The sequence below is a fragment of the Oncorhynchus keta genome, chromosome 14 (genome assembly GCF_023373465.1).
Source record: "Oncorhynchus keta strain PuntledgeMale-10-30-2019 chromosome 14, Oket_V2, whole genome shotgun sequence".
Lineage (NCBI taxonomy): Eukaryota > Metazoa > Chordata > Actinopteri > Salmoniformes > Salmonidae > Oncorhynchus > Oncorhynchus keta.
This window is the reverse complement of record NC_068434.1, coordinates 8,229-23,009: the sequence shown is the minus strand read 5'-3', so window position 1 is coordinate 23,009 and position 14,781 is coordinate 8,229. Positions and strand designations below refer to the sequence as shown.

The following is a 14,781-nucleotide window of genomic DNA, read 5'->3' as shown; positions in this document are numbered from 1 at the left end:
GCCCAGAAACCTGCTCCTCTTATCCTCTGCCCCCAACGCTCTAGGCGACCAGTTTTGTTAGCCTTTAGCCGCACCCTCATACTACTCCTTCTCTGTTCCGCGGGTGATGTGGAGGTAAACCCAGGCCCTGCATGTCCCCAGGTACCCTCATTTGTTGACTTCTGTGATCGAAAAAGTCTTGGTTTTATGCATGTCAACATCAGAAGCCTCCTCCCTAAGTTTGTTTTACTCACTGCTTTAGCACACTCTGCTAACCCTGATGTCCTTGCCGTGTCTGAATCCTGGCTCAGGAAGGCCACCAAAAATTCAGTGATTTCCATACCCAACTATAACATCTTCCGTCAAGATAGAACTGCCAAAGGGGGCGGAGTCGCAGTCAACTGCAGAGATAGCCTGCAAAGTAATGTCATACTTTCCAGGTCCATACCCAAACAGTTTGAACTACTAATTTTGAAAATGACTCTCTCCAGAAACAAGTCTCTCACTGTTGCCGCCTGCTACCGACCACCCTCAGCTCCCAGCTGTGCCCTGGACACCATTTGTGAATTGATCGCCCCCCATCTAGCTTCAGAGTTTGTTCTGTTAGGTGACCTAAACTGGGATATGCTTAACACCCCGGCAGTCCTACAATCTAAGCTAGATGCCCTCAATCTCACTCAAATCATCAAGGAACCCACCAGGTACAACCCTAACTCTGTAAACAAGGGCACCCTCATAGACGTCATCCTGACCAACTGGCCCTCCAAATATACCTCCGCTGTCTTCAACCAGGATCTCAGCGATCACTGCCTCATCGCCTGTATCCGCCACGGAGCCGCAGTCAAACGACCACCCTCATCACTGTCAAACGCTCCCTAAAACACTTCTGTGAGCAGGCCTTTCTAATCGACCTGGCCCGGGTATCCTGGAAGGACATTGACCTCATCCCGTCAGTTGAGGATGCATGGTCATTCTTTAAAAGTAACTTCCTCACCATTTTAGATAAGCATGCTCCGTTCAAAAAATGCAGAACCAACAACAGATACAGCCCTTGGTTCACTCCAGACCTGACTGCCCTCGACCAGCACAAAAACATCCTGTGGCGGACTGCAATAGCATCGAATAGCCCCGTGATATGCAACTGTTCAGGGAAGTCAGGAACCAATACACGCAGTCAGTCAGGAAAGCTAAGGCCAGCTTCTTCAGGCAGAAGTTTGCATCCTGTAGCTCCAACTCCAAAAAGTTCTGGGACACTGTGAAGTCCATGGAGAACAAGAGCACCTCCTCCCAGCTGCCCACTGCACTGAGGCTAGGAAACACGGTCTCCACCGATAAATCCATGATTATCGAAAACTTCAATAAGCACTTCTCAACGGCTGGCCATGCCTTCCACCTGGCTACTCCAACCTCGGCCAACAGCTCCGCCCCCCCCCCCCCGTAGCTCCTCACCCAAGCCTCTCCAGGTTCTCCTTTACCCAAATCCAGATAGCAGATGTTCTGAAAGAGCTGCAAAACCTGGACCCGTACAAATCAGCTGGGCCTGACAATCTGGACCGGCTATTTCTGAAACTATCTGCCGCCATTGTCGCAATCCCTATTACCAGCCTGTTCAACCTCTCTTTCATATCGTCTGAGATCCCCAAGGATTGGAAAGCTGCCGCAGTCATCCCCCTCTTCAAAGGGGGAGACACCCTGGACCCAAACTGTTACAGACCTATATCCATCCTGCCCTGCCTATCTAAGGTCTTCGAAAGCCAAGTCAACAAACAGGTCACTGACCATCTCGAATCCCACCGTACCTTCTCCGCTGTGCAATCTGGTTTCCGAGCCGGTCACGGGTGCACCTCAGCCACGCTCAAGGTACTAAATGATATCATAACCGCCATCGATAAAAGACAGTACTGTGCAGCCGTCTTCTTCGACCTCGCCAAGGCTTTCGACTCTGTCAATCACCATATTCTTATCGGCAGACTCAACAGCCTCGGTTTTTCGGATGACTGCCTTGCCTGGTTCACCAATTACTTTGCAGACAGAGTTCAGTGTGTCAAATCGGAGGGCATGCTGTCCGGTCCTCTGGCAGTCTCTATGGGGGTGCCACAGGGTTCAATTCTCGGGCCGACTCTTTTCTCTGTATATATCAATGATGTTGCTCTTGCTGCGGGCGATTCCCTGATCCACCTCTACGCAGACGACACCATTCTATATACTTTCGGCCCGTCATTGGACACTGTGCTATCTAACCTCCAAACGAGCTTCAATGCCATACAGCACTCCTTCCGTGGCCTCCAACTGCTCTTAAACGCGAGTAAAACCAAATGCATGCTTTTCAACCGATCGCTGCCTGCACCCGCATGCCCGACTAGCATCACCACCCTGGATGGTTCCGACCTTAAATATGTGGACATCTATAAGTACCTAGGTGTCTGGCTAGACTGCAAACTCTCCTTCCAGACTCACATCAAACATCTACAATCGAAAATCAAATCAAGAGTCGGCTTTCTATTCCGCAACAAAGCCTCCTTCACTCACGCTGCCAAGCTTACCCTAGTAAAACTGACTATCCTACCGATCCTCGACTTCGGCGATGTCATCTACAAAATGGCCTCCAACACTCTACTCAGCAAACTGGATGCAGTCTATCACAGTGCCATCTGTTTTGTCACTAAAGCACCTTATACCACCCACCACTGCGACTTGTATGCTCTTGTCGGCTGGCCCTCACTACATATTCATCGCCAGACCCACTGGCTCCAGGTCATCTACAAGTCCATGCTAGGTAAAGCTCCGCCTTATCTCAGTTCACTGGTCACGATGGCAACACCCATCCGTAGCACGCGCTCCAGCAGGTGTATCTCACTGATCATCCCTAAAGCCAACACCTCATTTGGCCGCCTTTCGTTCCAGTACTCTGCTGCCTGTGACTGGAACGAATTGCAAAAATCGCTGAAGTTGGAGACTTTTATCTCCCTCACCAACTTCAAACATCAGCTATCCGAGCAGCTAACCGATCGCTGCAGCTGTACATAGTCTATAGGTAAATAGCCCACCCATTTTCACCTACCTCATTCCCATACTGTTTTTATACTGTTTTTATTTATTTACTTTTCTGCTCTTTTGCACACCAATATCTCTACCTGTACATGACCATCTGATCATTTATCACTCCAGTGTTAATCTGCAAAATTGTATTATTCGCCTACCTCCTCATGCCTTTTGCACACATTGTATATAGACTGCCCATTTTTCTACTGTGTTATTGACTTGTTAATTGTTTACTCCATGTGTAACTCTGTGTTGTCTGTTCACACTGCTATGCTTTATCTTGGCCAGGTCGCAGTTGCAAATGAGAACTTGTTCTCAACTAGCCTACCTGGTTAAATAAAGGTGAAATATATATATTTTTTTTAAAAAGGGTCTGGTGTTGACCCACCTAGACCTAAACAACGGGTGCTTCTTGACTTTTGTATATTTGTGTATGTTACGTTACTTCCATATTGATTGTGTTTTTTCAGTACTGATGAGCTACTGTGTGTTATTGTGTGTTGTGTTATTGTGTGTTGTTGTGTGTTGTGTCATTATTGTGTTTTACTGTGTGTGTAGGCAGTTCCAAGGCCATACGGACGGGGCTAGCTGTATAGATATCTCTCACGATGGGACCAAGCTGTGGACAGGAGGTCTGGACAACACCGTACGCTCCTGGGACCTGAGGGAGGGACGACAGCTACGTCAGCACGACTTCACCTCACAGGTACCACACACAGTCCCCCTGACTCCCCAACACTTTCACAAACACTTCCTGTTTTGTAATGCGTGTGTTGTGTGTCCTCCAGATCTTCTCTCTAGGGTACTGTCCTACAGGGGAGTGGTTAGCTGTAGGGATGGAGAACAGTCATGTAGAGGTGCTCCACGTCACCAAGCCAGAGAAATACCAGCTACATCTCCATGAGAGCTGTGTCCTCTCCCTCAGGTTTGCTCACTGTGGTACGTACAGGCCTGGCTGTCTGCTGTCTGACTGGCTGCCTGGCTGGCTGTCTGACTGACTGTCTGCCTGGCTGGCTTGTTTCTCTCTGACTGGCTGGCTGGCTGCCTGTCTGGCTGTCTGACTGGCTGCCTGCTGTCTGACTGGCTGACTGTCTGTCTGTCTGACTGTCTGACTGCCTGGCTGACTGGCTGGCTGACTGGCTGTCTGGCTGCTGGCTGGCTGGCTGCCTGCTGTCTGACTGGCTGACTGTCTGTCTGTCTGACTGTCTGACTGCCTGGCTGACTGGCTGGCTGACTGGCTGGCTGCTGGCTTGCTGGCTGCCTGCTGGCTGACTGCCTGGCTGTCTGACTGGCTGTCTGACTGCCTGCTGTCTGACTGGCTGGCTGCCTGTCTGGCTGCCTGTCTGACTGGCTGCCTGCTGTCTGTCTGTCTGTCTGTCTGTCTGTCTGTCTGTCTGTCTGTCTGTCTGTCTATCTGGCCGGCTGTCTGTCCGTCAGTCTGTCTGACTGGCTGGCTGGCTGGCTGCCTGACTGTCTGCCTGCTGTCTTACTGGCTGCCTGCCTGTCTGACTGTCTGCCTGCCTGGCTATCTAGCTGTCTGCATATCTGTCTATCTATTCGTCTGTTTAGTCTCTATTCAAAAGCGTGTTTCTTGCCAGAAACGTATTGTGTTTGACCTATTGCCATAGAAACGTATTGTGTTTGACCTATTGCCATAGAAACGTATTGTGTTTGACCTATTGCCATAGAAACGTATTGTGTTTGACCTATTGCCATAGAAACGTATTGTGTTTGACCTATTGCCATAGAAACGTATTGTGTTTGATGTATTGCTTTAGAAACTTATTGTGTTTGATGTATCGTGGCAATACGTTTCTATGGCAATACATCAAACACAATACGTTTCTATGGCAATACATCAAACACAATACGTTTCTATGGCAATACATCAAACACAATACGTTTCTATGGCAATACATCAAACACAATACGTTTCTATGGCAATACATCAAACACAATACGTTTCTATGGCAATACATCAAACACAATACGTTTCTATGGCAATACATCAAACACAATACGTTTCTATGGCAATACATCAAACACAATACGTTTCTATGGCAATACATCAAACACAATACGTTTCTATGGCAATACATCAAACACAATACGTTTCTATGGCAATACATCAAACACAATACGTTTCTATGGCAATACATCAAACACAATACGTTTCTATGGCAATACATCAAACACAATACGTTTCTATGGCAATACATCAAACACAATACGTTTCTATGATAGAAACATATTGTGTTTGACCTATTGCCGATTCCTGATTGTGATGGTCTCTGTAGGTAAATGGTTTGTGATGGTCTCATCTCTCTCTGGAGGTAAATGGTTTGTGATGGTCTCATCTCTCTCTGTAGGTAAATGGTTTGTGATAGTCTCATCTCTCTCTGGAGGTAAATGGTTTGTGATGGTCTCATCTCTCTCTCTGTAGGTAAATGGTTTGTGATAGTCTCATCTCTCTCTGTAGGTAAATGGTGTATGATCTCTCTCTGCAGGTAAATGGTTTGTGAGTACCGGGAAAGACAACCTGCTGAACGCATGGAGAACCCCTTACGGAGCCAGCATATTCCAGGTGAATAGTTCACACTGGTTGTATGACTGACAGTTGTATGGCTGACTGACATCAGTTCTGATACAAAGGAGTTTTTCTGGCATTTTCTTTTTGACAATCATCGTGTGGTTTTGCTTCTCTCCTTCTATCCTCCCATTCTCTCTCTCTCTCCCTCCTCCCCCTCTCTCCCTCCTCCCCCTCTCTCTCCCTCCCTCCTCCCCCTCTCTCTCCCTCCCTCCTCCCCCTCTCTCTCCTCCTCCCTCTCTCTCTCTCTGTCCCCTTCTCTCTCCATCCCCTTCTCTCCGTCCCCTTCTCTATCTCCTAACCCCTCTCCCCCCTCTCCCTCTCTCTCCAGTCTAAGGAGTCATCCTCAGTGCTAAGCTGTGACATCTCTGGGGATGACAAGTACATTGTGACTGGCTCTGGAGACAAGAAGGCCACCGTCTATGAGGTCATCTACTAGACCCCTGACATTGACTTGTCACCCGACCAAAAAACGACCCTGTCCGAGGGTATTTTGTCTGTCCTGTGATGTAGTTTTGCTTGAAAACGGACAACTTCCTAATATGGATTCCGTATACCATCCTCTCCCCCCAGTGCCCCCACCCCAGGACTGATATGGATTCCGTACTGCACCCCTCACCTCTAACCCCTGACCTGGATGTGGACCAATCAAAATGCCTGAACAGAACAGAACCAAATACTGGAGACTTCTCTTCTTCTTCGGACTGTTTTGTTTTCTATCGAACCAATGACTTTTCTAACACTTGTTTCCACGAAGACGAATGAAGCCTCGTCTAGGAGTCCAGATAGAGGGGACATTCTGGAATGATAAAATATGACAAAACGCCAAAATATCGTCCCTTGTATCACACCAGGAAATTACATTTTTCCTGATGCTTTTCTCAACACCCGGAGAAACTGCTGGTTGTCATCGGAACTTGTTAACAAGGCTGCATGGTATTTATCTTAATGTGACTCCATGCAGCCACTGGCAACGTCCAGGATAGGTTTGTCTGGAACCGCTTGTGGATTTGATAGCTCTAACGCAGCACCTCATGACACGGCTGATTGAATCGGGCCCTAAAATGCCTTTCAAATGAGCGGTTGGACTAGTAGTGTCAGACTACCTAACACAGGACAGTCGAGGCAGATTGTAAACTTTCAGAAATGCCTTGAAATAACTTGTTCTGTATATTCCTCAGTTCACACTGAAATACTTTTTTAAGGCTTGGTGTTAAATCACATTCTCAACTCAAAATAAAGAGTCCTAACTGAATGTTAAACACAGTTAGCTGATGAACTTATTGAACTGAGAAAGACAGTTAGCCGATGAACTTATTGACCCGAGAAAGACAGTTAGCCAATGAACTTATTGACCTGAGAAAGACAGTTAGCCAATGAACTTATTGACCTGAGAAAGACAGTTAGCCGATGAATTTATTGACCTGAGAAAGACAGTTAGCTGGTGAACTTATTGACCTGAGAAAGACAGTTAGCTGATGAACTTATTGACCTGAGAAAGACAGTTAGCTGATGAACTTATTGACCTGAGAAAGACAGTTAGCTGATGAACTTATTGACCTGAGAAAGAAAGTTAGCTGATGAACTAATTGACCTGAGAAAGACAGTTAGCCGATGAAGTTATTGACCTGAGAAAGACAGTTAGCCGATGAAGTTATTGACCTGAGAAAGACAGTTCGCCGGTGAACTTATTGACCTGAGAAAGACAGTTAGCCGATTAACTTATTGACCTGAGAAAGACAGTTAGCCGATGAACTTATTGACCTGAGAAAGACAGTTAGCCAATGAACTTATTGACCTGAGAAAGACAGTTAGCTGGTGAACTTATTGACCTGAAAAGACAGTTATTGACCTGAGAAAGACAGTTAGCTGATGAACTTATTGACCTGAGAAAGACAGTTAGCCGATGAACGTATTGACCTGAGAAAGACAGTTAGCCGATGAACTTATTGACCTGAGAAAGACAGTTAGCCGATGAAGTTATTGACCTGAGAAAGACAGTTCGCCGGTGAACTTATTGACCTGAGAAAGACAGTTAGCCGATGAACTTATTAACCTGAGAAAGACAGTTAGCCGATGAACTTATTGACCTGAGAAAGACAGTTAGCCGATGAACTTATTGACCTGAGAAAGACAGTTATCCGATGAATTTATTGACCTGAGAAAGACAGTTAGCTGGTGAACTTATTGACCTGAGAAAGACAGTTAGCTGATGAACTTATTGACCTGAGAAAGACAGTTATCCAATGAATTTATTGACCTGAGAAAGACAGTTAGCTGATGAACTTATTGACCTGAGAAAGACAGTTAGCCGATGAACGTATTGACCTGAGAAAGACAGTTAGCTGATGAACTTATTGACCTGAGAAAGACAGTTATCCGATGAACTTATTGACGTGAGAAAGACAGTTATCCGATGAATTTATTGACCTGAGAAAGACAGTTAGCTGGTGAACTTATTGACCTGAGAAAGACAGTTAGCTGATGAACTTATTGACCTAAGAAAGACAGTTAGCTGATGAACTTATTGACCTGAGAAAGACAGTTATCCGATGAACTTATTGACCTGAGAAAGACAGTTAGCTGATGAACTTATTGACCTGAGAAAGACAGTTAGCTGATGAACTTATTGACCTGAGAAAGACAGTTAGCCGATGAAGTTATTGACCTGAGAAAGACAGTTCGCCGGTGAACTTATTGACCTGAGAAAGACAGTTAGCCGATGAACTTATTGACCTGAGAAAGACAGTTAGCCGATGAACTTATTGACCTGAGAAAGACAGTTAGCCAATGAACTTATTGACGTGAGAAAGACAGTTAGCTGGTGAACTTATTGACCTGAGAAAGACAGTTAGCCGATGAACTTATTGACCTGAGAAAGACAGTTAGCCGATGAACGTATTGACCTGAGAAAGACAGTTAGCCGATTAACTTATTGACCTGAGAAAGACAGTTAGCCGATGAAGTTATTGACCTGAGAAAGACAGTTCGCCGGTGAACTTATTGACCTGAGAAAGACAGTTAGCCGATGAACTTATTAACCTGAGAAAGACAGTTAGCCAATGAACTTATTGACCTGAGAAAGACAGTTAGCCAATGAACTTATTGACCTGAGAAAGACAGTTAGCCGATGAACTTATTGACCTGAGAAAGACAGTTATCCGATGAATTTATTGACCTGAGAAAGACAGTTAGCTGGTGAACTTATTGACCTGAGAAAGACAGTTAGCTGATGAACTTATTGACCTGAGAAAGACAGTTATCCAATGAATTTATTGACCTGAGAAAGACAGTTAGCTGGTGAACTTATTGACCTAAGAAAGACAGTTCGCCGGTGAACTTATTGACCTGAGAAAGACAGTTAGCCGATGAACTTATTGACCTGAGAAAGACAGTTAGCCGATGAACTTATTGACCTGAGAAAGACAGTTAGCCAATGAACTTATTGACCTGAGAAAGACAGTTAGCTGGTGAACTTATTGACCTGAGAAAGACAGTTAGCCGATGAACTTATTGACCTGAGAAAGACAGTTAGCTGATGAACTTATTGACCTGAGAAAGACAGTTAGCCGATGAACGTATTGACCTGAGAAAGACAGTTAGCCGATGAACTTATTGACCTGAGAAAGACAGTTAGCCGATGAAGTTATTGACCTGAGAAAGACAGTTCGCCGGTGAACTTATTGACCTGAGAAAGACAGTTAGCCGATGAACTTATTAACCTGAGAAAGACAGTTAGCCGATGAACTTATTGACCTGAGAAAGACAGTTAGCCGATGAACTTATTGACCTGAGAAAGACAGTTATCCAATGAATTTATTGACCTGAGAAAGACAGTTAGCTGGTGAACTTATTGACCTGAGAAAGACAGTTAGCTGATGAACTTATTGACCTGAGAAAGACAGTTATCCAATGAATTTATTGACCTGAGAAAGACAGTTAGCTGGTGAACTTATTGACCTAAGAAAGACAGTTAGCTGATTAACTTATTGACCTGAGAAAGACAGTTATCCGATGAACTTATTGACCTGAGAAAGACAGTTAGCTGATGAACTTATTGACCTGAGAAAGACAGTTAGCTGATGAACTTATTGACCTGAGAAAGACAGTTAGCTGATGAACTTATTGACCTGAGAAAGACAGTTAGCTGATGAACTTATTGACCTGAGACAGACAGTTAGCCGATGAAGTTATTGACCTGAGAAAGACAGTTAGCCGATGAACTTATTGACCTGAGAAAGACAGTTAGCCAATGAACTTATTGACCTGAGAAAGACAGTTAGCTGGTGAACTTATTGACCTGAGAAAGACAGTTAGCCGATGAACTTATTGACCTGAGAAAGACAGTTAGCCGATGAACGTATTGACCTGAGAAAGACAGTTAGCCGATTAACTTATTGACCTGAGAAAGACAGTTAGCCGATGAAGTTATTGACCTGAGAAAGACAGTTCGCCGGTGAACTTATTGACCTGAGAAAGACAGTTAGCCGATTAACTTATTGACCTGAGAAAGACAGTTAGCCGATGAAGTTATTGACCTGAGAAAGACAGTTAGCCGATGAAGTTATTGACCTGAGAAAGACAGTTAGCCGATGAAGTTATTGACCTGAGAAAGACAGTTCGCCGGTGAACTTATTGACCTGAGAAAGACAGTTAGCCGATGAACTTATTAACCTGAGAAAGACAGTTAGCCGATGAACTTATTGACCTGAGAAAGACAGTTAGCCAATGAACTTATTGACCTGAGAAAGACAGTTAGCCGATGAACTTATTGACCTGAGAAAGACAGTTATCCGATGAATTTATTGACCTGAGAAAGACAGTTAGCTGGTGAACTTATTGACCTGAGAAAGACAGTTAGCTGATGAACTTATTGACCTGAGAAAGACAGTTATCCAATGAATTTATTGACCTGAGAAAGACAGTTAGCTGGTGAACTTATTGACCTAAGAAAGACAGTTAGCTGATGAACTTATTGACCTGAGAAAGACAGTTATCCGATGAACTTATTGACCTGAGAAAGACAGTTAGCTGATGAACTTATTGACCTGAGAAAGACAGTTAGCTGATGAACTTATTGACCTGAGAAAGACAGTTAGCTGATGAACTTATTGACCTGAGAAAGACAGTTAGCCGATGAACTTATTGACCTGAGAAAGACAGTTAGCTGATGAACTTATTGACCTGAGAAAGACAGTTAGCCGATGAACTTATTGACCTGAGAAAGACAGTTAGCCGATGAACTTATTGACCTGAGAAAGACAGTTAGCCAATGAACTTATTGACCTGAGAAAGACAGTTAGCTGGTGAACTTATTGACCTGAGAAAGACAGTTAGCCGATGAACTTATTGACCTGAGAAAGACAGTTAGCCGATGAACTTATTGACCTGAGAAAGACAGTTAGCCGATTAACTTATTGACCTGAGAAAGACAGTTAGCTGATGAACTTATTGACCTGAGAAAGACAGTTAGCCGATGAACTTATTGACCTGAGAAAGACAGTTAGCCGATTAACTTATTGACCTGAGAAAGACAGTTAGCCGATGAAGTTATTGACCTGAGAAAGACAGTTAGCCGATGAAGTTATTGACCTGAGAAAGACAGTTAGCCGATGAAGTTATTGACCTGAGAAAGACAGTTCGCCGGTGAACTTATTGACCTGAGAAAGACAGTTAGCCAATGAACTTATTGACCTGAGAAAGACAGTTAGCCGATTAACTTATTGACCTGAGAAAGACAGTTATCCGATGAATTTATTGACCTGAGAAAGACAGTTAGCTGGTGAACTTATTGACCTGAGAAAGACAGTTAGCTGATGAACTTATTGACCTGAGAAAGACAGTTATCCAATGAATTTATTGACCTGAGAAAGACAGTTAGCTGGTGAACTTATTGACCTAAGAAAGACAGTTAGCTGATGAACTTATTGACCTGAGAAAGACAGTTATCCGATGAACTTATTGACCTGAGAAAGACAGTTAGCTGATGAACTTATTGACCTGAGAAAGACAGTTAGCTGATGAACTTATTGACCTGAGAAAGACAGTTAGCTGATGAACTTATTGACCTGAGAAAGACAGTTAGCTGATGAACTTATTGACCTGAGAAAGACAGTTAGCCAATGAACTTATTGACCTGAGAAAGACAGTTAGCCGATTAACTTATTGACCTAAGAAAGACAGTTAGCTGATGAACTTATTGACCTGAGAAAGACAGTTAGCCGATTAACTTATTGACCTGAGAAAGACAGTTAGCCGATGAAGTTATTGACCTGAGAAAGACAGTTAGCCGATGAAGTTATTGACCTGAGAAAGACAGTTAGCCGATGAAGTTATTGACCTGAGAAAGACAGTTAGCTGATGAACTTATTGACCTGAGAAAGACAGTTAGCTGATGAACTTATTGACCTGAGAAAGACAGTTAGCCGATGAACTTATTGACCTGAGAAAGACAGTTAGCTGATGAACTTATTGACCTGAGAAAGACAGTTAGCTGATGAACTTATTGACCTGAGAAAGACAGTTAGCTGATGAACTTATTGACCTGAGAAAGACAGTTAGCTGATGAACTTATTGACCTGAGAAAGACAGTTAGCTGATGAACTTATTGACCTGAGAAAGACAGTTAGCTGATGAACTTATTGACCTGAGAAAGACAGTTAGCCGATTAACTTATTGACCTGAGAAAGACAGTTAGCTGATGAACTTATTGACCTGAGAAAGACAGTTAGCTGATGAACTTATTGACCTGAGAAAGACAGTTAGCTGATGAACTTATTGACCTGAGAAAGACAGTTAGCTGATGAACTTATTGACCTGAGAAAGACAGTTAGCTGATGAACTTATTGACCTGAGAAAGACAGTTAGCCGATGAACTTATTGACCTGAGAAAGACAGTTAGCTGATGAACTTATTGACCTGAGAAAGACAGTTAGCTGATGAACTTATTGACCTGAGAAAGATGTTATAATGTTGCTTCTGCTGATCTGGTTGAGCATCTGTCTCATTGACATCTGTCAGTCATTAGAGAGATTGTCTATGATGATACTAGTGTAACATAGAAGTCCGACAGTGGAAAGAAGCTGCCTGTTGTTAGTTAAGCTAATTTCTTTCATACAAAATGCCTTTTGTCAGTTTTTCCATGTCTAAATTTATTAAAATGTTCTGTGGTAAAGATGTTTTGTGTGGCTGTTTTTTTCTCCCACCTTTCTCTCAGTGTTCTCCATGTTCCTCGATACTAAATCTATCCCCCTAAGATTGGATAAATCAGGGGTGGCCAATCGAGTTAATGGATGTGCAGGTTTTTGCTTCAGCCTGCTTTAACAAAACAAGTTAATTTAATCAGGTTTGTATGATTAGGCCTGGGTCGAAGAAAAAGCTTGCGATGAGCTGTCAAAACCTGGTTTGTCTCAGTATAGTTATATACCAACCTACCACTCTCTGTCCACGTCAAAGGGAAGGCTTAACTACCTAGTATGGGGATATTGTTATCCACGTCGGCACCAACGATGTTAGGATGAAACAGTCAGAGATCACCAAGTGCAACATAGCTTCAGCAGTAGAGCTCATCAAAGTACCCCTCCCCAAAAATATAATCTTGAAATCATTTGCCTCTTTAATAAATGGATCACTTGTCACTTTAATAATGTTTTCATATCTTGCATCACTCATCTCATACGTATATACTATATTTTATACCATCTATTGCATCTTGCCTATGCCGCTCTGTCATTGCTCATTCATATATTTATATATTCTTATCCCATTCCTTGACAAGATTGTGTGTATTAGGTTTTGTTGTGTAATTGTTAGATATTACCTGTTAGATACTGCTAAACTGTCAGATCTAGAAGCATTTCGCTACACATGCAATAACATCTGCTAACCATGTGTATGTGACCAATAAAGCTTGATTTGATGTATCTACTGTAAATCCCGTCCAGATATGCTACTTATTTTACACATTCTCCTTTTGGTTGGTAATTTCATGATTGAACATGCAATGAACGACACGGAGGGAAAAATACACTGAGCATTCAGCACCAAGGACAGAACTCTTGTTAACGAGCACCAAAACACAGAGAGAGAGAGTAACATTACATTTAAACTACTCAATCAGTGTGAGAAGTGAAGTCTCTGATGAGCATTGACTAGAGCAGTGAAGTCAGGTATCATTTCTGACATCGCTATGCGCAGGATTGCTGAGAGGTGAGAGTCAGTATTTTTTTATTTCTTTTTTTATTTCACCTTTATTTAACCAGGTAGGCAAGTTGAGAACAAGTTCTCATTTACAATTGCGACCTGGCCAAGATAAAGCAAAGCAGTTTGACAGATACAATGACACAGAGTTACACATGGAGTAAAACAAACATACAGTCAATAATACAGTATAAACAAGTCTATATACGATGTGAGCAAATGAGGTGAGAAGGGAGGTAAAGGCAAAAAAGGCCATGGTGGCAAAGTAAATACAATATAGCAAGTAAAACACTGGAATGGTAGATTTGTAATGGAAGAATGTGCAAAGTAGAAATAAAAATAATGGGGTGCAAAGGAGCAAAATAAACAAATTAATTAAATACAGTTGGGAAAGAGGTAGTTTGGGCTAAATTATAGGTGGGATATGTACAGGTGCAGTAATCTGTGAGCTGCTCTGACAGTTGGTGCTTAAAGCTAGTGAGGGAGATAAGTGTTTCCAGTTTCAGTTTCAGTAAGAGATGATCTGTGCCTTGACTTGTTATATGAAAATGTCTGTCCACACACATAGGTTCACCCAAACATCTTCTGAGCATGACTCTTAATATTTGGAAAGTTGTGTTCATAGAGAGATGCATAGAACCTCGTCAGTGGCATTGTTTTGAATAGGTCTCCAATCACTGCATCAGACTGAAGATGGATCAGCTCAAGTTGCAGGTCAGTGGGAGCGTGGTCCACATTGAAGGTAAAAGGAGAGGAAACCAACAGCATGTCATTTTCTAACACTTTGAAATCCTCAAAACAATGACAACTGGTCATGGTGAGCAGCAGCGATGTATACTGGTCATCTGATAGGGAACAGACTAGTAGTGTCATCTGATAGGGAACAGACTAGTAGTGTCATCTGATAGGGAACAGACTAGTAGTGTCATCTGATAGGGAACAGACTAGTAGTGTCATCTGATAGGGAACAGACT

At 43.2% G+C, this 14,781-nt stretch overlaps 1 protein-coding gene and 1 long non-coding RNA gene across 3 annotated transcripts in view; one reads left to right on the top strand and one right to left on the bottom strand.

The window, feature by feature from the left end:
- The window catches only part of LOC127907376 (transducin-like enhancer protein 4), a 33,107-nt gene extending 26,195 nt beyond the window's left edge, over positions 1–6,912 (top strand). Inside the window, exons 9-12 of the mRNA XM_052462626.1 lie at positions 3,580–3,727; positions 3,810–3,960; positions 5,529–5,605; positions 5,940–6,912. Coding sequence (XP_052318586.1) covers positions 3,580–3,727; positions 3,810–3,960; positions 5,529–5,605; positions 5,940–6,047 — 484 coding nt within the window. The 3' untranslated portion in view covers positions 6,048–6,912. The remainder of the gene's footprint in view (positions 1–3,579; positions 3,728–3,809; positions 3,961–5,528; positions 5,606–5,939) is intronic.
- Positions 6,913–7,529: 617 nt separating this feature from the next.
- LOC127907382 (uncharacterized) lies at positions 7,530–9,193 on the bottom strand. Of its 2 annotated transcripts, none has more exons than XR_008064309.1 (3): positions 8,991–9,193; positions 8,311–8,378; positions 7,530–7,596 (listed from the first exon to the last, which is right to left on the bottom strand). It is a non-coding gene; the product is annotated as an uncharacterized LOC127907382 (long non-coding RNA). The 2 variants fall into 2 exon arrangements; XR_008064308.1 differs by lacking the exon at positions 7,530–7,596 and adding an exon at positions 8,167–8,276.
- Between the last annotated feature and the right edge of the window lie 5,588 nt (positions 9,194–14,781).